At 42.9% G+C, this 23,801-nt stretch overlaps 2 protein-coding genes and 1 long non-coding RNA gene across 4 annotated transcripts; 1 reads left to right on the top strand and 2 right to left on the bottom strand.

Moving 5' to 3' along the window:
* Window positions 1-271: 271 nt before the first annotated feature.
* cUnh16orf87 (chromosome Un C16orf87 homolog) lies at window positions 272-21,116 on the bottom strand. The gene is made up of 4 exons (XM_079666504.1): window positions 20,827-21,116; window positions 4,614-4,713; window positions 3,119-3,298; window positions 272-1,196 (listed from the first exon to the last, which is right to left on the bottom strand). Exons 1-4 carry the CDS (start codon window positions 20,890-20,892, stop codon window positions 1,078-1,080), a joined length of 465 nt encoding a protein of 154 aa, XP_079522630.1. The 5' UTR covers window positions 20,893-21,116; the 3' UTR covers window positions 272-1,077.
* Window positions 6,485-16,356, top strand: LOC307030208 (E3 SUMO-protein ligase ZBED1-like). The gene is made up of 2 exons (XM_079666503.1): window positions 6,485-11,687; window positions 11,857-16,356. The coding sequence occupies exons 1-2, from the start codon at window positions 10,455-10,457 to the stop codon at window positions 12,400-12,402; spliced, it is 1,779 nt and encodes a 592-aa protein (XP_079522629.1). The 5' UTR covers window positions 6,485-10,454; the 3' UTR covers window positions 12,403-16,356.
* Window positions 21,117-22,394: 1,278 nt separating the features above from the next.
* On the bottom strand, window positions 22,395-23,526 carry LOC307025811. 2 transcript variants are annotated; one of them, XR_013804285.1, is made up of 3 exons: window positions 23,176-23,526; window positions 23,010-23,074; window positions 22,395-22,432 (listed from the first exon to the last, which is right to left on the bottom strand). It is a non-coding gene; the product is annotated as an uncharacterized lncRNA (long non-coding RNA). The 2 variants fall into 2 exon arrangements; XR_013804284.1 differs by having other exon boundaries at window positions 23,010-23,526.
* Window positions 23,527-23,801: the final 275 nt, after the last annotated feature.

Raw genomic sequence — 23,801 nt, 5'->3', positions numbered from 1 at the left:
CTTCTTTCACTGCTCAATCTAATTCCATACTTTTTCATATCGGTAGGAAACCTGAACTATGTGAAGTAGATAAGGACAGATTACAGTGGAGAGGTCAGTGGGCCTTCAAGAAAATACAAAATTTCCCTCCGTAGATCTAATTTGTGATCGTAAATTGCCCCAAAGAAAACATCGCCCAATTTTGGGAATGAGTGACACAAAGACACACACACACCTCTGCTATAGCCATTATTATATCGGATGAATGATAAGGAAGGTTTCAGAAAACAGATTGCTAAAAAATATATTTTATTTGAAAAAGAAGCATATTCAGTACATCAGCACTATCTCACAATCTGATAAATATTTGTCTGACTTCCTGTATCACAGCTGGACAGCAACACACTGTCTTGAGTTGATTGCAGTTATTTACTTACTTGCCCTTAAAACTAACTAGTAAACACAACATGTGTACTGTACGTAGCAGTTATTAATGACATTATGGTTTGTAAAAATTTAGAAGGAGATGAAACGTCTTCATCTTGTTCAGGGATTCATACGTGAAGTGAAAGCTTGAACTCTTCAAGGAGGCTCAATATTACTCACAGATCACAGAACAATGACGATCCCAATATATATATATATATATATATATATATATATATATATATATATATATATATATATATATATATATATATATCTTCAGTTCATCGGAACGCACACAGCTGAGTCCTGCTGCCTTCCATTAATGTGATCTACTGTCTGCTGAGGGTGTTCCCGTCTTCAGATGAATGTAGTATTTCTTCATCCACTTAAATCAAGAGCACATCATGGTGTGGATGGCTGTGGATATTTATACTCGGATGTTTGAATCTACAAAACTGTTGGGAAATATCATCAATGCATCGTCCCATTGTTACAACACAAACCATGCTGGTGCTGTTAGTGTACAGACGTGTGTGTGCAGTCTGTGGTGAACGCCTCAGTGTGAAGCTTCAGCAGCCTCACCCCGTCATCAGAGTGAAACACTTCCAGGTGTAGCTCTTTGGTCTCCCTCTCCAATGAGAAGTTATTCAGTAATAGGTTCCATCAGGTCTATAGGATGAGTCTCTGACCCAGGATCTTGCGGTTGATCTCAGCCAAGGCGACAGAAAACACAAAAGCCTTCTCATCTGAAAGACTGGCATACATATCCACCTCCTTCTCCTGTTTCTCTGTAAACACACAAACAAACACAGAACCCATTTTGGTTATTTAGCTATGGTCATGTCAATAACATTAAAGTGAATTTGACAGAACAAACAATCTTCTGTTTGTGTAGCAAGCAGAGAACTGCACTTTGGGCAGGAGGGAACATAAGTCTCCATCACAGCAGGGTTGATGAAGGTTCCTGCTATTGTCATAAGTAGAGATAGTTTGTCCAACCAAATATCTTTCCATATTTGACATTTCCATCTAGGTCGTCCTCAGATGAGCCCTCCATCGTCGCTTCCAGTCATCCCGGTTCTCCATACATCTGGCCAGTTCACCATCCGCTGTGATGTTCCTGCAGACTCCCGCCGCAGGAAGTATAGGATTTGGGATGACTTTGTTATTCATGGAGGGACTGGGGGCAGTCCTGGTTTTAGTTCAGAGTGTCCTTCTCCTAGATGGGTTGCCTTCCATGGCTATGAGCCCCATCTGCCCCTGCTATTTTTGCCCATAGCTGGGGAGCAGTTTAGGAAACGGTGCCTTGCTCAGGGACACCTCGGTAGCACTTGGTCTTTCCGGGACTTGAACTGGTGACCTTCCAGTTGCCAAGCCAAGTCCCTATGGACTTCGCCACCACCGCCCTAAACATTTAGTCTTACACAAACATCATTTTCATTGCAATCAAAACACTGTTTGCTCTCCAACTTGCAGCATACACATGTGTTTGAACCGCCAGGCCCTGAATCCTTCACATCAGAACCTGCCAGAAAACATGGTTCCAGATGTTGATGAATCCAATCTGAGATGAAAAGGTTAACAAAGCAAAATGTCTCCAAGAAACAGAGGCTGTGTTCCATAACATGTGTCACCCGGTCTGGATCCCTCCTCCCTCAGTAATTACAGCCCCATCTCCAACCTCCCCTTCTCTCTCAGCTGAGCGACTCATTCACGCCTTCATCTCTTCCCGCCTTGACTATTGCAACTCACTTCTCTACGGCATCAGCACTACATCCCTCAATAGACTCCAGCGTGTTCAGAACGCAGCCACCAGACTCCTCACCCACACCAAATCATGGCATCACATCACCCGGTCCTCAAAGAACTCCACTGGCTCCCCGTTTCACACCGCACCCATTACAAACTCCTGGTCCTCACTTACAAAGCCCTCCACCATCTGGCCCCCCCTACCTCACTGACCTCCTCATCCTCTACCAACCACCCCGGTCCCTCAGATCCACCTCAGCCGGTTTGCTTTCCATCCCCAAGGCCAAACTCCGGAGCTTCGGGGACAGAACCTTCTCTGTGGCAGCCCCGAAGCTCTGGAACTCCCTCCCCCAAGACCTCTGTGAGTCTGAGTCCCTCAACCTGTTCCAGTCCCGCCTCAAAACCCACCTCTTCAACTCTGTATCCGTAAGCCCCCCCCCCCCCCCCCCCCACACTCTCAACCAACTTCCTCCTGACTGCTTTTCTGTTTTCTTTTGTTTTTGTTTTGTTTGTCTACCCTCCCTCCCAAATGTAAAGCATCTTTGGGTCCAAGAAAAGCACTATAGAAATATAATGTATTATTATTATTATGTGTCACTTTGAAATTATGTGCTGGTGAAACAAACAACAAAGTGAGGCTCACTAGTGCAACCAATGTCAAAGTGTGTCTGAAGACTGGTGTATCTTCTTATTGAATAGCAAGCTGTGTAAAGCATCTCCATGGACTACTCCAACAGGACCCTTAACACTTTCAAAATAACATATGTTGCTTGTATATGTATTACCAATTATGGACTGAAATGGTAACCAAGACCGATGACATTATTAAATGATATTATACCAGAAGCTCAGTAGAATTGCTGTGCTCTAATGAGAGGAACCCCTATTGTTTGATATCTGTTCCGTTAAGGATGGTCACAGTTAACCTGTAATAACAAAGTGTGTAACACCACTTCCTCACCTTTGTCCTCATCTGGTTTCTTCAGTCCCACAGTCTTCGGTCTGCCACGCCCCCTCCGGATGGGATCTGACTGGCTGTTGGTGCGGGGTCTCCTCCTGTTCTCCATGTCATTGGTCAGAGAAGAGTCTATCCTCTCTCTGCGGATGCGCTCCGTCCTCCTCCGCTTAAAGTCCAGCTTGTCTGAAGCACAAAATACAGATGCTGAAAAACAGTTCCCCATCACAGCAGTCTGGTTGACGACCGACACTCCTCATTTCATCCTCTCTAAATCTTGTTTTTATCAATATCAATATTTAAACAATATTGTAAATATTATAAATACTGATTAAACTATTGGTGATAATACTAAGTGTTTACACAATGAAATGTAAAAATGCTAAATATCTTCAGCTATGTGGATATAACGACGAATCAGCAAATAATAGAACAGCTCGACCCCTCTGGTAAGTTCAGAAAATGAAATCCAGTTATTGTAATGCAGTCGGTAAAACCCGGAAAAGACATCATGTGATATTACGATATCCAAAACACAAGACAATATCAAGTCTCACGTCACAATATTCCTTTAGCTGACGTGTGTTTACTTTCCCCACGTATCAGAGATGTCATGATCTTGGTGAGCAGTGTTTGTTTGGACCATGGTTGATGAAAAGTTGTGAAATAAAACATTTCTTAAAACAGCTTTTTTTTAAGCTTCAGACAAGATGTTATTTTCTGTGATAAGACTTTTGAATGTGTGATAGTAGGAAAAGCACAGGTGTCCTAGTTTGTCCTGTGTCTTGTCCGGTTGGTGACTCTTGAAGTGTTAAACTATTGTGAGAGCGTTGATGTTTGGCATGGCCCTTCTATGGTTAATGTTAAGAGAGATAGTCAAAAAGGTTCTTGCTGTTTCTCAGATCTTAAATGTCAATTCTGCAGAAAGACATGCAGACTGTTGGGAAGGCTGCATGTCAGTTCATCCTGTCTGAACGATCACAATACTCTGCTAACAAACGGTTCCTCTATCAAGGTGTCAAATCATGTATACCCTTTTCCAATCAAATAAGCACAAATATTCCGTTCTGTTTCAACACAGGAAACATTATAACAAATGTGGGACGGGTGCACCCTGGAAGCGGGGCTACTACAAGTGGAAAGCACTTGAACTTATTCAGTCTGTCTCTCCTTCAAACTCCATTGTGTCCAGTTCTCCTCAAATGTATCTTTGAAACATGATTGAAAACAAGCTTAAAGTAATTCCTGAAGGACACATGCATGTTGCATTTAGTAGGCCTACAGCTCAGACAGTGTGGTTAAAGAACAACATGCAAACATGACAACAATACATACACTTTATATATAGATATAGACAAGCAGATACACTTTAATAAATAAATAAACAGTACTGAAAAATGTAATAGATGTAATACTATAGAATACCTATTATTCATAAAACGCCATCAATGATCATAACAAATAACAAGCTAATCATAGCATCGTGTCAGCTGAGCCTTACCTGCTATGGCCGGAGAAGAGCGCTCATTTAACTTAGCATTGAGGAGTTTTCTGCTAATAAACACATAACCACACGGGCAGGACTTGCACGCAACAGGAATCTGTAAAGTCAGACAGGAAACATTCAGAAGATGTAACCAATGTTCAGATTGGGTTCCTTGGGAAAGAAGCATTAACAATGTTAGCTTGAGCCCTATTAGCATGGGGTTATCATTAGCAATAGACCTTTTTTCTTCTTATAGATGTAACCATTTATATCAGCTAGTTCTGTAATAACTAGCAGTATTGTGACAAACAATCTTTTACAACTGCTTCATACAGCATCGTTCCACCGTCAGCAACGCAACATGTCTTATTACAAGAAGCAGTGGTTGAGTACAGCAGAGGGTCATTCTTCTAAGTGTTGTTCTGAAAGGTCACACAGGATGACGAAGCTGAAGTTGGCTTCCGATTCAGAGCATCCGATTCGGCAGTTAAGGGGAAAGTTAAGGGACATTTAATTTACAGCGCTGAGCGAACAATCCTCCGTGTTTGAACCTCTTAAATTGCTGCATAGCCGAATTAGTTGGACTGGATTATCCCAGGGAGTCTAAAGATTATTTATAACCCAGTTTGAGATTTGTGAAACCTTTATTCTATTTGTGAAAATACAAACAAGGGAGATTTTGATGCTTTTTTAAAATCTAGACCACATAAGACCAGATCCTGATCTGAAACCACTAGACCTAGACTCATCAAATCTGGACTGGATTATCCCAGAGGGTCTAAAGATTCTTTATAACACCGTTTCAGATTTGTGAAATCTTTATTCTATTTATGAAAATACAAACAAGGGAGATTTTGCAGCTTTTTAAAAAATCTAGACCACATTACACCAGGTCCTGATCTAAAACCACTAGACCTAGACTCACCAAATATGGACTGGATTATCCCAGAGGGTCTAAAGATTCTTTATAACACCATTTCAGATTTGTGAAACCTTTACTCTATTTGTGAAAATACAAACAAGGGAGATTTTAGTGCTTTTTTTACATGTAGACCACATTAGACCAGGTCCTGATCTGAAACCTCTAGACCTAGACTCATCAAACCTGGACTGGATTATCCCAGAGTCTAAAGATTCTTTATAACACAGTTTCAGATTTGTGAAACCTTTACTCTATTTGTGAAAATACAAACAAGGGAGATTTTGCAGCTTTTTTTAAATTCAGACCACATTAGACCAGGTTCTGATCTAAAACCATGATACCTTCAACCTCCAGACAGGGAAGATAGACAAACTAACATCTCCGTTAACCACCTTTGCTTTTTCACTGTCTCCATCCCCACCAACTCATAACGCTGGCAATGTCCTTGATCTCATATTCTCAAGGAACTGCACTACTTCTAACCTCTCTTCTTCATTTCATTCTCTTTACCCCTTTCCAAACATAACAAACTAATCTCTTCTAATTCTGCACCTGTCCGCCGTAACCTCCGTTCCCTCTCCCCCTCTACCTTTGCCTCATCGGTGCTCTCAGCCCTCCCTTCGTCTACTCTCCACACTCCTCCTCCAAACTCTCTCAACTCTCCTCTCTACTCTCTCATCTCACTCTCTCTCTGTCTCGTCACTCTCCCTCCTGCTCCTCTGCCCTCCTCACCTTGCTAATAGAACCATCCTTGGGGCAGCAGAGCGGAAACGGTGGAAATCCAAACACCATGACGACCTCCTAACCTATCAGGCTCTCCTCTCCTCTTTCTCTGCTTCCATCTCTCAGGCAAAAAGCACTTTCTTTCAAGATAAGATCCAATCTTCCTATTCGAACCCCCAAAAACTATTTTCCATCTTCTCCACCCTCTTGGACCCCCCCAAAGCCCCTTCCCCCTCCTCCCTCTTGGACCCCCCGACACGGTGAACCATCAGATCCTCCTTCGCACTCTCCAAGAACTTGGAGTTTCAGGCACTGCACTTTCCCTCCTCACCTCATACCTCAAAGACCGCACCTACAGGGTTTGGAGAGGGTCCGAGTCCGACCCTTGTCAATTAACTACAGGGGTCCCTCAGGGCTCTGTTCTTGGTCCCCTCCTCTTCTCCTTGTACACAAACTTGCTCGGATCTGTCATTAGCCCGCATTGTTTTTCATACCACTGCTACGCTGACGACACCCAACTAATTCTGTCCTTTTCCCGCTCAGAGACCCAGGTCGTCGCACGCATCTCTGCTTGTCTAGCAGACATCTCTCGGTGGATGTCTGCATATCACCTCAAGCTCAACCTTGACAAGACTGAACTGCTTTTCCTTCCGGGTAAAGATTGTCCCACAATCGGCACCTCTGTTGTTTCCCCGACTCAGACTGCAAGGAATCTGGGTGTGACCCTAGGTAACAAACTGTCCTTCACTGCAAAGATCATTGCTACAACCCGCTGCTGCACTCTTTACAACATCAGGAGGATACGTCCCCAGCTGACCCAGAAAGCCACGCAGGTTCTGGTCCAGGCTCTCGTCATCTCACGCCTAGACTGCTGCAACTCCCTCCTGGCTGGTCTACCTGCATGTGCCATCCGACTTCTGCAGCTCATCCAGAATGCAGCGGCTCGTCTGGTCTTCAACCTTCCTAAATTCTCCCACACAACGCCGCTCCTCCGCTCCCTTCACTGGCTTCCAGTAACTGCTAGAATCCACTTCAAAACACTGGTACTTGCGTACCATGCTGCGAATGGATCTGGGACATGGTTAAACCGTACACCCCAGCACGTGCACTCCGCTCTGCATCAGCCAAACAGCTCGCTGTACCCGCACTGCGAAGGGGACCCAAGTTCACATCAGCAAAAACACGTGGGTTTGCTATCCTGGCTCCAAAATGGTGGAATGAGCTCCCCATTGAAATCAGGACAGCAGAAAGCTTACACATCTTCCGGCGCAGACTGAAAACTCATCTCTTTAGACTCCACTTCGAGCGATAGAATTACTAACAAAGCACTTATATACTAATAAAGGGCTGGCTTTCTAAAGCCAGTTGAGTAGCACTTGAAATGTTTGAATCTATGAAACCTGATGTACTTATATGATTCTGTTTTCTTCAAGGTTGTATCTTCCTGGTCGAATGTACTTATTGTAAGTCGCTTTGGATAAAAGTGTCGGCTAAATGTAATGTACAGTAATTTAATGTCTCCTTTTTATTGCGAGATGCAGGGTGTACAGGAGGTTGTCCACTGTGCAAGTGTTTGTCATTGACACAGTTTGCTGTCCAATTGTTCCCTCTCCTCCCCAATGTGGACAGCATCCCTTCCCTTGCATCTGTTTCAGACAGTTTATACTTTTTTTCTCTGAGCAGTTGGAGTAGGGGGGCTGAAGTACTTCGACTTTCTTTTCTGCGTTTTACTTCGCTTCTTCCATGTCTCCTCTTGTGACAGAGGAAGTGTCTCTGGTCCCTCAGATTGTATTTTGTCTTCAGCGTATGTTTTTGAAGGATGCACCTGTTTTTTCATTATTGCAACGCCCTTGAGTCTTCCAACCACAAACTCTTGCTGTAGCTGGAGAAAGTCTCCTGCTCTTCTGTGCAATTTTGATGAAAGGATCACTTTTTTTGTTGTGCGGAACCAGTTCTACAGCATTACTGTCACAGGTTTTGCCAAGATCTTTAAGCATCAGACCTGTCCAAAGAGGCACAGTACCAGCGTAATGGAGAATTATTTCCACAAGTGTCTCACAATAATGAGGATTTGTCTGGCATGCTCCGTTTGCGTCATCCTCCTTTCCTGCTTCCTCCTGTGCTTGTGTGACCACCTCTTCGATAGGAGCAAAGAAAGGGGATGATTTTGTGAGAGATCTGTGCATGTCTTCAAAATCAGAAGGTGTGTGGTCTTCACCTTCATTTTTGAAATGTATATTTTCTGACTTATGTATCCATATGGCCTCCTGCAGTGCTGAGAGATGTTTCTTGCACCCATTAGTTTCAGTCTTTGATGAAAAAACATGTACCATACACCTTGAAATTGACAATACCTGGCCAAATACAGTAGCATTTTGAAGGAGGGCAAAACAGTACAAAAAAAATAGTTTTGTCTCCTTTCTGCACTGAACCATGGACAACTTCATAATGATCAACTTCAGCATGTGAGCAGCACAGAGGTGTATTACTGTCAGCTGCACTGACCGCTGCCCTTGGAATTAAGATAAGGTTTTAAGGTATAATAAGGTATAAGGTATAAGGTTTTATAGAATAAAGGTTTCACAAATCTGAAACTATGTTATAAAGAATGTTTAGACCCTCTGAGATAATCCAGTCCAGATTTGATGAGTGTAGGTCTAGTGGTTTTAGATCAGGACCTGGTCTAATGTGGTCTAGATCAGAGGTTTTCAAAGTGTGAGGCGCCCCTCCCCTGGGGGGCGCCAGAGAGTTTCAGGGGAGGCGCAGCGTGAGACACAAAAGAACGAGAAAAAGACGAGTAAAGTGACACTTGCCCACTTGTGGCTGTCTGTGGAGACCGAGTTCCCCCACCTCGCCAAAAAGGCTGTAAAAGTGCTCATTCCCTTCACCTCCACCTACCTGTGTGAGTGCAGGTTTTCCGCATTGACTTTGATCAAAAGCAAGTACCGGTCAAGGCTGCAGCCAGAGGATGATCTGCGTTTATTCCTCTGTGCATCAAAGACGCAGACTCATTGTTCCCACTAAAGTAGGGGTGAGTGTAATAAGGAGGCAAAGTTGACGTTCAGTGTGTTACCGGGAGCATATAAGGATTTATCCACCATGTTGAAAATGTTAAAAAAAAGATGTCTTGAGAACACGGCGTGCGGAAATATACGGGTCGTGCTGCAGCTAGATGTGCCTGTCCTCTGTAAGAAGGTGTAGGCGACTGACATGCAAGGAAGAACGGCTGTCCACAGGCTGTTCCAACTTTAACAACTGTATTAACTCCCAGGGTAGTGAATTGAACATGCAATTGTAATTGGGTGTGTGGTATATTTTCATGCACGGACACACGCATGTTCCACAACACACAAACTTAACAACACTCAATTTTCCGATCGCTACCAGCGTCCTTGCGATCTTGTTATAATAACAAGTGCACGTTACTGATGCAATATGGTTGAGACCATTCGGGCTTATTCTAGAGGGATGCAAGGAATAGTCCAAGTAGTGGGGGAGTTTTATACAATATGTTTAAAACATAAAAATAAAAAGGTTTTAAAAAGTTATTGTTTAATGTTTTAAGGAGGTGACGCTACTCAGCCAATCAAATCGGTGCAGTCAGCACGATAGATTCAAACATACACAGAGACACGACAAGAGGAGAGAAACAGTCGGAGTAATTTCAAATGGCGGAAGGTAGACAGCGAAAACAGAGCATTTAATTAAATGTTCTCTTACTGGACCTCTTTGAAATGCAATTGAATACCCCTGCAATATAGCAACAACAACAATAATAATAATAATAATAATAATAATAACAGCAATAATAATTGGGAGGGGGGGGGCGCGGCTGTTCTTATGTTCTCTGAGGGGAGGCTCACCTACCCACACTTTGAAAACTCCTGGTCTAGATTTTTAAAAAAGCATCAAAATCTCCCTTTTTTGTATTTTCACAAATAGAAATTAAGGTTTCACAAATCTGAAAGGGTGTTATAAAGAATCTTTAGACCCTCTGGGATAATCCAGTCCAGATTTGATGAGTCTAGGTATTAGGGATGGGCATGATTAATCGATGATCGATAATTGATCGTTAAGGATTTTGTCGATTTCGTATTTTTCTTATCGATGATCGGTAATAAAACATCCTACCAGCAGGGGGCGATATAGCGTAAGGAGTCGCGACAGCAGAGAAAACTTCCTGCGAGCTGCTCACTCACAAAGATAACAACATGAAGCGCGCGAAACGAAGTCCGGTGTGGGACCATTTTGAGATAAAAAACGAGTCCGCTCACTGTATACACTGCGACACGGTTTACAAGTACAACACGACAACAACTCCGATGATGTACCACTTAAAGAGCCTTCATCCCAGCGTGTTAAGAGGCACTGAATCCTCCGTTCAGCCCACCATCACCTCAGTTTTAAACCGGAGGAGCTGTGATGCGAAGCGGGCGGAGAAAATCACAGAAAGTATCGCCAAAATGATTGAAGTGGACATCTTCCCCAAAAGTGTCGTCGAGGGGAAAGGATTTAGAGATGTGGTTAGTTTACTTGAACCAGCGTATCAGATTCCCTCACGGCGCACTATCACCAGGGTCATAGAAACCCACTACAAGGAGCGAAAACAGGAGCTCCTAAACAAGTTAGCCACAGCAGCTAGTGTTGCTATAACAACAGACTGTTGGACCGCTTTAACAGCGGAGAGCTACATCACTATCACATGCCACTACATTTGCGACAACTGGCAAATGAATTCAGCGGTCCTGCTCACTGAAAGCCTTCCAGGCCGGCATACTGCCGACCTTCTCGCTGAGAAGATGAATGAAGCTGTAGAGCAGTGGGGATTTGAAGCCAGAGTTATCGCCTGCGTCCACGACAACGCGGCCAACATTACGGCTGCCAACAATCCCACCAGAGTCAGCTGGGTGTCTGTTGCTTGCTTTGCACATACTCTCCAATTAGCCATAAATGACGGGTTTGCTCTATACCTGCATCGGGTCATCTCTGCAGCTGGTAAACTCGTTAGCCACTTTAATCACAGCACTGTGGCAACCAATGCGCTTAAGGAGAAGCAGGAGCAAATGGGCCTCGCCACCCACCGGCTTATTCAATCGTGCAAAACACGGTGGAACTCAGTCTGTGAGATGTTTGAGCGACTTGTGGAGCAGCGCTGGGCTGTTGTTGCTGTCCTCTCGGACAGAACCCTGACCAAGCTTCAAGATGCCAGGGTCCTGGAGCTGAAGGATGAGCACTGGCGGCTCATGGAGGACACACAGCCTGTGTTAGCAGCACTTAAGTGGGTCACAACTGCCATGTCTGCCGAGAAGGACGTCTCCATCTCAAACATTTATCCAGTAAGCTTCAGCCTCATCAACACCCATCTCATGCGGAGAGAAGGAGACGAGACCAGAGTAACCGAATTCAAGACCAAAGTGAAGTCCTCCCTCAGCAACAGAATGAAGGTAAACTAACTAATTAGTTGACATGACACTCATAATAAATAGCCGCTGATGACGAGACTGACATAGGCATAGCTAAATGTCGCTTATGTGCTTTGCTTATTTAGATATGGCATATTTTCAAACGTTTTTTATCGATCATCCGACATTTTTCTATAATTTATTTATACAGGTTTGGTCTGACGAGTTTGTGACATCCGCCCCAATGATTGCATCCATGCTGGATCCCCGTCACAAGCATTTGAGCTTTCTTTCGCCACCACAGAGACTAATTGCTAATGCTAAACTGGTTGAACTGGGAGAGGCAATTGATGCAGGTGAGGCGGCTATCCCACAGACTGGGAGAGAGGAGGCGGTGTTGTCATGCCGGGGAAGTCCCACAACTGTCACTGCCACTACGCACGTTTCTGCGATGGCACTTCTCCTGGGGGAGCAATACTCATCTACCCCACAGGACACTGGCATTGAAACAGAGACTCAGAACTTTCTGAGGGACATACCCCCACCTCTGGAGTGCAGCCCGACTGATTGGTGGAAAGTGAACGGTGGAAAGTTTCCCAGGCTGGCTAAATTAGCTAGACGCTATCTCTGCATCCCCGCCACCTCGGTCCCGTCAGAGCGGGTCTTTTCAGCCGCTGGACTGACCGTCACTCGGCTCCGTTCACGTCTCACCCCCGAGCATGTTAACATGCTAATTTTCCTCAACAAAAACCAGTAGGTTAAGTAAGCTATAGCCTCCTAACCACCGTAGCCTTTAGTCAGACCGAGGCCTATAACGTGTTATTGTTTTGTGTTTACTATTGTTAGTTAAAGTTTTATATCTAAAATAGGCGGAATTGTATTTATTTTGTTTGAGAACACTGGCTCTTATTTTGTTAATATCCCCGACGCCTCCGACATTTGTTTTGTTTATTGTTTGCACATTTAAACACAGAAGTGAGTTTCTGATACTATTGTTAGTTAATGTTTTATGTCTAAAATAGGCGGAATTGTATTTATTTTGTTTGAGAACACTGGCTCTTATTTTGTTAATATCCCCGACGCCTCCGCGACATTTCTTTTGTTTATTGTTTGCACATTTAAACACAGGAGTTTCTCATTATACTATTGTTAGTTAATGTTTTATGTCTAAAAGAGGCGGAATTGTATTTATTTTGTTTTTGTTTGTTTTAAGAACACTGGCTCTTATTTTTTTAATGTCGCGGAGGCGTCGGGGATATTTTTTTGGTTGTTTTGGCGTGGTCCCGGCCCACAGTGACCCTTCCTGTAACCGCAATAAAGCTGTTAAGATTGTATACGCTTCGCTCGTCATTCCGACCTGTCCGGGTGGACGTTACAATACGTCATACAGTTTTTTTGACGGGTATAAATGTTAACGATTAATCGATAATTGATCGTTAACGTCTCACGATGATCGATTAAAGAGATTTCTTAAAATGCCCATCCCTACTAGGTATAGTGGTTTTAGATCAGGACCTGGTCTAATGTGGTCAGGATGCGAAAAAAGCACTGAAATCTCCCTTGTTTGTATTTTCACAAATAGAATTAAGGTTTCACAAATCTGAAACGGTGTTATAAAGAATCTTTAGACCCTCTGGGATAATCCAGTCTAGATTTGATGAGTCTACAGTAGGTCTAGTGGTTTTAGATCAGGACCTGGTCTAATGTGGTCTAGATTAAAAAAAAGCATCAAAATCTCCCTTTTTGTATTTTCACAAATAGAATAAAGGTTTCACAAATCTGAAACTGTGTTATAAAGAATCTTTGGACTCTCTAGGATAATCCAGTCCAGATTTGGTGAGTCTAGGTCTAGTGGTTTCAGATCAGGACCTGGTCTAAGGTGGTCTAGATTTTAAAAAAGCTGCAAAATCTCCCTTGTTTCTATTTTCACAAATAGAATTAAGGTTTCACAAATCTGAAACGGTGTTATAAAGAATCTTTAGACCCTCTGGGATAATCCAGTCCAGATTTGACGAGTCTAGGTCTAGTGGTTTTAGATCAGGACCTGGTCTAATGTGGTCAGGATGCGAAAAAAGCACTGAAATCTCCCTTGTTTGTATTTTCACAAATAGAATAAAGGTTTCACAAATCTCAAACTGGGTTATAAATAATCTTTAGACTCTCTGGGATAATCCAGTCCAAATAAATCGGCTATACAGCGATTTAAGAGGTTCAAACACGGAGGATGGTTCGCTCAGCGCTGTAAATTAAATATCCCTTAACTTTCCCCTTAACTGCCGAATCGGATGCTCTGAATCGGAAGCCAACTTCAGCGTCGTCACAGGATGTGCGGCTCTGGCGGAGGAGTCAATTCTCCATTTGTGTGACATTATGCTGAGAACTTTAACCCCCCACTCCAGAAGGTGGTGGTAATGTACACAAAATCAGTTTGGAAATCAGTTTAACAAACCCCATAAAGAACAAAAGAGAAGAAGAATCACTCAAACTAGTTATTTTTTCCTTGTTACTTGTCCATTTTTGGAGAATACCAGCAACCGTAACCAATTGACGTAAACTGTATGGCTAGAAAAGTAGCCTATCTTTTTTTACTTTCAATTTTTAAAGATGGTTGGAAGGCACTGTTATGTCACTGGCTATAACAGCCACTCCTATGACCAAAGAGCACAATAAAAGAAGGACCATGGATTTCAAATTGACTTTGTAAGGGCATTTATTATTGCGTATACTTTATTCAAAACAGCTGACCGGGGAAAGCTGATATATATTGACGGCTGCTGCCATTTCTATAGACACTATCCTCCAAAGATGGTTGCGACACCCCAGAATGCACTGCGATTCCCAGTTCTATGATATTGTGTTAATGTAGCCTGATGCCGGTAGCACTAATGTAGTCTAGAGATGCTAACCTAAAGCAGAAATGAGGAGAGGGCTACAAAGGCCTGAAAAGATCACTTCCCTCTAACTACACATTCTTTCACCCTTGTTGGGAAAATACTGAATGTACTCTTCTATATCAGAGTACACATGATAACCCCTATGCAGCTGTGTACATGACGGGATGTATGATTACCTAGAAGAGCATCAGGACTGTTTTAGGCATATGATAGCTGTGTGATTAACATGATGATTCAGCCTCTATGGAGATAGACATATGACTGTCATGTGTATTGCTTCTGCAGGTCTTAGCTAATCTGAACTAGACTTTGAATACTGCTTTGAACCGGTATTCTGCATATTGTGACTGTAACACTCTTGTATATAAGCATGTGAAGGACACTATTCTGGAAATTATTTGTCCCACGCAGCTGTGTGTGGTGACTACTTCCATTCTTGCAAGGTTAATAAATACATGTATCCTGATATTGAAGACCAAGCCGGTGACGAGTGATATTTGTCCTAACAACCCTCATGCCTCCAGTGACATCACCTGAGATCTTATCAGACGTTGGCAGCTCCTGATTGAGCCTAAACATTTCTCAAGACACAATTGTACCACTTCTAAGGTCATAACTTACTTCCCAAGCCCTGCAGACTTTGATTAGAAAATAAAACCCTTTACATTTTTAAAAAAGGCCCTAAGAACAAGCAACAACCAAACAATTAAAATCAAATGTTGACCAAGGACATCTTGGAATGGTTGGTATGCCACTTTGGCTTTATAAGGAGAATATGAGCTGTAGGTGTGTTGCTGTAATTCACCTTCAGCTTTGCATACTAGTTTAAGATTTAGAGAACCAACCATGCTAAATTCGATTGACAATTGTAATTCAAACTCGTTGCTCATCGCTTTTCCTTATTTCATTGCTATTGCTCATCATATTTCCCATACTCAGGGGCGGACTGGGACTACAAATCAGCCCGGGACTCTCGACTGGCCCACTTCGGTACCGCAAGTAAATACCCTTAGTAAATTGTCGACGGGGGGGGGGGGAGTGGGGGGTGACTTACCGCAGAGGTAGACATTAAGGTTAAAATGCCGCTGGCCCTCTGGGCCGGTGGACTTGTATTATCACTGGCCCCACCATTGTAACCACTGGCCCGGAGCATTCGTCCAAAAAAAACCCCCAATAATAATGAAGAAAATTAACACATTTGTTGCAATAGTAATTTATGCACTAACTACTTCAATCATCAGTTCTTCCTTACGGGAGCCTGCTTCGCGCTGCGCTCACGGGAGCCTGCTTCGCGCTGCGCTCACGGGAGCCTGCTTCGCGCTGCGCTCACGGGAGCCTGCTTCGCGCTGCGTTCACGGGAGCCTGCTTCGCGCTGCGTTCACGGGAGCCTGCTTCGCGCTGCGCTCACGGGAGCCTGCTTCGCGCTGCGCTCACGGGAGCCTGCTTCGCGCTGCGCTCACGGGAGCCTGCTTCGCGCTGCGCTCACGGGAGCCTGCTTCGCGCTGCGCTCACGGGAGCCTGCTTCGCGCTGCGCTCCGCAGCATACAGCTGTTTGCTTTTCACCCAACAACGACAACCGACTCACAAAACGCTATGTTGTAGCGTTGATAAACGAAACAATTTAAAAAGCAATATTTTTAGTGGCCCGAGCGGGAAAAGTACATTATGCTGGCCCGGGGTGTCTAAATAGTGCTTCCGGGCCAGTGGGCCATTTAATGTTGAGTCCTTCCGGTTACCGGCCGGCCCTCATCGTCCGACCGGCCCACTTCAGTACCGGTGTTCCGGATTAACTTGTTTCCCTATCAACTTGTTTCTCGATCAACTCGTTTCAGTGGGGTGCGTGGCTTTCGACTGAAATACACATTTCGATCGCTTTCTTCTGTCGTTTACATACATCTTTTGGTATATTTGGTTTCTTAGGAACACGTTGATGCACATCCAGTACCAATGTGTGAGGTTGTGATTACGAAGGCGATATCCGGACGCGAACAGCGAGGACTACAACTAGACCAGGGGTCGGCAACCCGCAGCCCACGGGCCGCATGCGGCCCTTTAAGCCCTCTGCTGGCTCCCTTGAGCTTAGAAAAAAAATAAGAAGGATATAAAATAAAAGTATTTGTAGGACTATTTATATTTTGTTGCACGGTTGAAAATGTTTCGTATCTTGTATTTTGAGGCGATACTGTGACACATAAATAAAAAACAAAACGGTTTTAATTAGGTCAACTAAAATATGCGTCACATCCTGCTACGGTCCCGCGCGAGCGCCTTTTCTTGGAGGCACTCGCGCGGGGACCCTCGGCTCGATGAGCGAACTATGGATAAATCAAAGAAAAGTACCGGAGGAACACAGGATTTAATTATGTGTGGACAGAGTTATATGCTTTCACAGCAAACGATGCTGGTTTACCGGTATGTTTGATATGAAGAGAGAAGTTGTCAACGGTGCTGCAGCCTTTACGTATCGAGGAACAACAAGGGAGAGGAAGACAGCTGACGATCTTCAGTCATAATTCAATGGGGTATGTAATTTATTTCAGAAAACACTTTTTGTTATATTCCATGGAATGCGCTTAACGTCCCGATAGCAATGAATATATTAAATGCTTTGACAATAAATACATACAAAAATGAATCTCTGGAAGCCGTAGCGCTGTAAAAATCACGACCAATCATTTTAGCCGGCCCGGCTAAAATAACTGGATGGCCTACCTGCCTGTCAGCCTTCCATCTGTGCACAAATTTATCTCGTGGCCTCATTGATGATGCGCGTTCGTGTGTGTTGGAGGAGGGACTCTGTAAGAAACTCTGAAGGAAGAGGCCTATTTTTTCCGGTTGTGTATTTTCAAATTCTAGCGCACTCAAGCTGGTTTCTCCATTCTTACCTACCCTACCTTTAACTCTTTTTAGGGTGCAGCTATATGTTTTATTTATTTCAAAGTGGGCCCATTTTAATATTTTTTTTTCCTTCAAATGTGCAGAGGACTCCCCAAGTGCTGTGTTTAATTTATCTTAAAGTAGGCCTGTGTATTATTTCTAATTCTCCTTATAGGAGTTCTTTGTTTCTTATTAGAGGTTAACAGTTGTATATAATGTAATAAATAGCCTAATAAATGCAAAAAAACTGTAGTTTTGGTCTGATATAACAATAAATACAACTTTATTAGCTATCAAACTATGAAATATGTTTTGCGGCTCCAGACAAAACATTTTTTGAGAAAAAGGAGCAAAATGGCTCTTTTGGTCAAAAAGGTTGTAGACCCCTGAACTAGACAAACGAGTTGCTCGAATAAATCATTTAAACCGGCTATTGTTGCCAAACTTATTACGGAATATTGTTGTTAATGTTCAAGTCCATCTGTGTATACCTTCAGACAGCCTCCAAGTGAAGCACACGGTGTTACTCACAGTTTGAAAGCAGCGTGGAGAAGTCTTCATCTGTGTTAAACTGTGATCCTCCCAGGGAACTGGGACCCGCCCAGGTTAAATTGTGTTACGAGTTCTGTGGCTATCTACCAGCGATCATGTTTAATATGAAAGACTACCCACACATGTATCCCTTATAAAAACGGTATTGTGCAGCACTCATCCAGATAACATGTGACTGTTACCTCGTTTTGCAAAGATAGCAGCAGAAATGTCATTGGGGATATTTATATATCCCCAATATATATTATTATAGAGATAGATAGAGGCAAAATATTATATTGTACAGCATAATGTTGCATGCCAAATATCACGAAACACATGGCCTGATTTGCATATTGGAAGTTAATGTTTGCACTAGAACACATTTATATGTAAAATTAACACTTATCACAACATAATGTGGGCTCGCAGGCTGATAAACTATGATATCTGATCTCTGTGGGTCTTAATGAGGCTTGATACAGACCTCATTCAGTATACTATTTCTAAGCAAATGCCTACTATAATATGTTTATTATATTGCTTAAAGTGTACATACATTCGCTCACATTATAAATGATGGTCGGGTTGCATTTCTCTATAACTTGTTGACGATGTTAATGTAGCAAAATGAGCTGTGGTGATTTGTTAGGATGTGATGATTCGTGGCGCACTCATAACGCGCAGGGCATGATTGATTTTTACTGTTGGGACTCGGGTTTGAGTCCAGCATGAACTTTTGTTATTTTCATGTAGATGCACATTGAATATTTTGTTTGAATAGAGGATTCTTAATATTGTTTGCCGACACCAACATTCATGACCAAGCAGCATTTTAAAGTCTAAATATCCCCAATGACATTTCTGCTGCTATCTTTGCAAAACGAGGTAACAGTCACATGTTATCTGGATGAGTGCTGCACAATACCGTTTTTATAAAGGGATACATGTGTGGGTAGTCTTTCATATTAAACATGATCGCTGGTAGATAGCCACAGAAATCGTAACACAATTTAACCTGGGCGGGTCACATTTTAACGTGGGCGGGTCCCAGTTCCCTGGGAGGATCACAGTTTAACACAGATGAAGACTTCTCCACGCTGCTTTCAAACTGTGAGTATCACCGTGCTTCACTTGGAGGCTGTCTGAAGGTATACACCAGGGGTCGGCAACCTTTTTGATATGAAGTGCCATTTAAAAAAAAAATGTTTGTCAGCGTGCCAACGATCGAGAACTATCAGCAGGAGGGCGGGGGAGCCTCGCTGGAAGCAGTGTGTGGACCTGTCATTGCAACTTACATGATGCCGAATTTAACAAACACATTTAAATAATTGGTTTAAACGGCATAATAATAAGGACGATCGTCCGTTCTGTGATTCTCCAGGGCACACCTGTATTAGGGTCATGCAGAGTGAGATGAGATCGCTGTTCCTTTAAGAGAGAGAGAGGGGTGTGTGGCTTGTGCATGTGTGTGTGGATGGTAGAGCGACAGTGAGGGAACGTGTATGTTTCTGGAAGTGAAACGAAGCAGCAGAAAAACAGAGGTCTGTGATGTATTTTGTGAAACAGAAGAACAGCTAAATAAATGCAACGGCCTCCCAAGAAGAGCTCGCCTCTCTCCAGTCATTTAAGCTAAAGTGGGTTATTGAACCTGAAGCTTGCTGCTTCTGCCCTCCTTGACTACGGTCTGCGTGCCGACAGGAAAGTTCAACACACAGATGGCCAGTCCGCCCCTTTGTAGCATATTATTTCGATGAGAGATGAGCAGATCGCCACTGGGCTTTCAACTAAATACACAGCCACGCAAAAACTGCGGCATTTGTACAGCTCCTTATGGGTACTGCAATTAGTGAAGTGCTTTCCTCCGTGGTGAAACGATCAGCTCTAAACCACGGAGGAAAGCGGCAGAAAGTCGCTTGGAGTTAAAGAGAGCGGGGCTGCGTTGCGTGCATGGCTTCCTTCTGCAGGTAACGGGGAGACACGCTCTGGCGGCGTTCTCGATCAGGATCCGAAAATACAATTTAAATATTTTTGCACACTTATTCCACTTATTCCTAGTGTGCCACTGGTTACGGTGCCGCGTGCCAGCATTGGCACGCGTGCCAGGGGTTGCCGACCCCTGGTATACACAGATGGACTTGGACATTAACAACGATATTCCGTAATAAGTCTGGCAACAATAGCCGGTTTAAATGATTTATTCGAGCAACTCGTTTGTCTTGTTGTAGTCCTCACTGTTCGCGTCCGGATATCGCCATCGTGATCACAACCTCACACACTGGTACTGGATGTGCATCAACGTGTTCCTAAGAAGCCAAATATACGAAAAGATGTATGTAAACGACAGAAGAAAGCGATCGAAATGTGTATTTCAGTCGAAAGCCACGCACCCCACTGAAACGAGTTGATCGGGAAACAAGTTGATCGGGAAACAAGTTAATCCGGAACACCGGCCCATCCCGAAGGCCAGTCCGCCCCTGCCCATACTGCTTTGAAGTGTGCAGCAGTGTGCTTTGGTGCAGACAGGAAGCAGCTCTTCAACTGCTTACGTTTCTCCACCGTGCAACGTCAACAATAATCATGGGAGGATAACCAACGTTAAAATCACAAAATAAAGCATGAATTTTACTAAAATGTCAGATTGAAAACAAAATTGTCAGAAAACGTTATCAACTGAAATTCTATCGAAATGTGACTAAATCCAAAGGCTTTCTGTGCTAACTTGTATCAATGCACAGCGCGTGCGGGGTGGCCGCTGAAGCCCCTCCCCCCCTGCCTGGCGGGGTGTTTGTTGACTGATATTAACACAATTATCAACAATACACAAAGCTACACTATGAGTAACAACGTTCACAATTGAACAAATGCATTTTCCTCACCTGTTGGTCGCATTCAGGACAAGATTTAGTAGCCATTTTGACTTTCTTTGTTTTATTGGCCGACATAGTGCTTTTCCTCCAGCTGTACCGTAGCTACAGCTCTCTGTGAATCATGGACGACCCCTGACAGCCGCAGGTACTCCAACTCATGCGAGGAAGAAACACAGCGATGTGGCGAGATGACAACACGCCTTAGGAGCACACAGACATTACAGTGGACTAATAATGCTAAAGCTGCGAGGCGAGCATGCGCAGAGAGAGTCCTCCTGCTGCTGTGTTGCATTCAAGTTCCATTGAAAAAAGCGGTACAAAGGCTCTCCGCATTCTGGTTCTCTTCATCAGGTCTATAATAAAGAGATAAACACAGACGGTTGGACTTGTTTTCCATACTTGCTGATATGAATAATGCAGATTGTGTCTATCCTGTGCATGTGACAGGCGTTGGGTTTGGACAGCTTGTGCCTTGGTCTGACCAAATAAGGCGGGGCAAAAACATATTCACTCCAGCCTGGAATTAAAAAAAAAGGTAATGTAAATAATCATGTAATGTATATTAACTTAATGTATGTGTTGATTTTCAAAAACTACGGTGGCCGGAAGGTGCAAACGCAAAAAAACGGCCAAAAAACACACACATAAGCAGGAAACACCTGCAAATAATGAAATGAAAAACCAACAAACCCTGAAAACAAATAAAACAGAAAAACGCTGCATTTACAGAAATGATGCAAGCTAAACCTACAACATACAGAACATATATAGAGAAGACATTCAAGGAGAGAGAGACAAAACACAGATTCAACGATAAACATGATGTATCTTTCTATTTATTTAGCTAACAACTATTTAGACTATGTGTTTTTGATTGACTTGATTAAATGGATTTACTACATCAATATATGTCTTTTCAGGCTGCCATGTTTTGTCCTTTCTGTGGCCAACATCTGGGGACAGTTCAAGTGTTCTGTGGCTCCTGTGGCAAAAATGTACAGTTTTTGGCAGAAGTTGAACACAACAGTAAGTTCACTTTTTTTATTGTATCTGTTTCAAACGCAAGAAATAAGGAGTCAACTCACTACTCTGTTTAGAATACTAATTGGCAGATGCATACACTAGTTATCGGCATGAAGGACACATTTTTTCATTGTCTGTTCATGTGAAATATGTAGAAGCCATCATTCAATTGTAGACCAATGCATGATTAAATACACAACACAGCTTATATTATACATTCATAATTGTGTATTAGTTCTATCTTTATAGAGAACATTATACATTTTTGAGACAGTGAACGGCTGGGAAAGTCACATCGCCATGGGGCACAAACAGTTGCTATGACATGATGTTTTCTTCATTCTCAGGCATTCCATAAGGAGGGTCAGGAACTCACGCTTGGGACCACCAGTGTCCACTCCATCCTCAGTGTGTCCTTCATCATCAGTGAACTTAAAGGACATCTCATGAGAGGGGTCGAATGAGGCACCTTTGAAGCCGCGGATTGCTCCATCCCACACATTGGCTCTATTAATATTGAACCTGCTGTAAGATGTGTTTGTTCTTTTTGCAGAGTTCTGCAACAATGTCCTCCGCAGTCAGGTATTCTGTGCTGGGAAAGACAAAGTGATGTATTGTAATATTAAATGATGAAGCTAGTAATAAGATTTACAGTATAGAATAGAACAATTAAGTGGTAATAGTAACAATTAATACCGTTGCTCCATTTTGTCTTCTGGCTCAGACTGGCTATCAATAATGATAAGTGCATACACATTTGTGTAGTTGCTGCAGTGAGAAGACTGTTGAATAATTATTTTCAAATACATTATATAAGCATGACAGTCATATTTACAAAAGGATGTCGATCCTCTTCCTGTTTTTTTAATACATTGGGTTCTAAACTGACAACAGCACTTTTGTCATACTCCAGCACAATCCTTGTAAACATTTGAAATGGATGCAAGAAGCAATATCTGATCTTTGAAAAACATTTGTGGGTGTTTTTTGTATCGTCTTCACTAAGATGTCAGATATTGTGGGTGTCATTTGGAAATGTATGAAAGTATAATTGTTCTGCTTCCTGGCAATGTTACCCACTGTGATTGGAGGCTACACAAACAAACACATGTAAAATAAAGATACACAGCAAAAAACTGTGTCACGATGCAACTGTCAACATCGTTTACCTATAGAAGTTGTTCTGACCCGGGGCAGACTGGACCTCTTCCTGGAATGGGGTTAGTGCTCCATCCTATGTTTACCCAGGAAATAAGTGCACACAAAGGTATTTATTGATTTCATGTTCACAAATTCAAACCTACATGGTATAATTCCATTTTTAATTAGTCTTACCCGATCAGACGCTGGTTGTGGGTGCCTGAGAGGTCTGCTAAAGGTAAACAACAAATATATTCAAACTACTGTACTGTTAAAACATTCTGCTTCTTGTGGCGCAAAATAATATGTTGACAACGTTTTATTTTACCCTGGCAAACTTGTCCATTCGTGGAGTGCTCACTTTTGGAACATTTGGAATGTCCCACACCTGCATACACACAAATGACTGACTGAAATAAAATAAATTCACTTTAATTAAGAATAGATGCCACGATAAATCCAAACTGACAAAGGTACATTATTTTGTTGAGCGTCCTTTAACTCTCACATTAGGATTTACATTGGGGCACAATAAACCAACTCCTCTCTGCACCTAATATATCTATATGATGTCAAGAGTTACATTTAGGTGCACAGTGCTGTCTCTTGACTTGCAAACTATTACCAAACAAGCTAACGCTAGCTGGGTAAATATGACGCTCTTTGTATCAAAACAAAACTTACCTTCTTCGACTTTTTCCACTTCGATGTTTCCTCCGGCTTCAATTTCCATCACTCTTGTTAGTTCTCTCTATGGCTGGTCAGACATCAATCTGTTCCACTTAGCGTGCCCCCTAGAGCCCTGGAGCACTTCCGGAATT

The sequence above is a fragment of the Notothenia rossii genome (genome assembly GCF_949606895.1).
Source record: "Notothenia rossii genome assembly, chromosome: 2".
In the NCBI taxonomy this organism is placed as follows: domain Eukaryota; kingdom Metazoa; phylum Chordata; class Actinopteri; order Perciformes; family Nototheniidae; genus Notothenia; species Notothenia rossii.
This window is presented reverse-complemented; position numbering and strand designations above follow the sequence as displayed.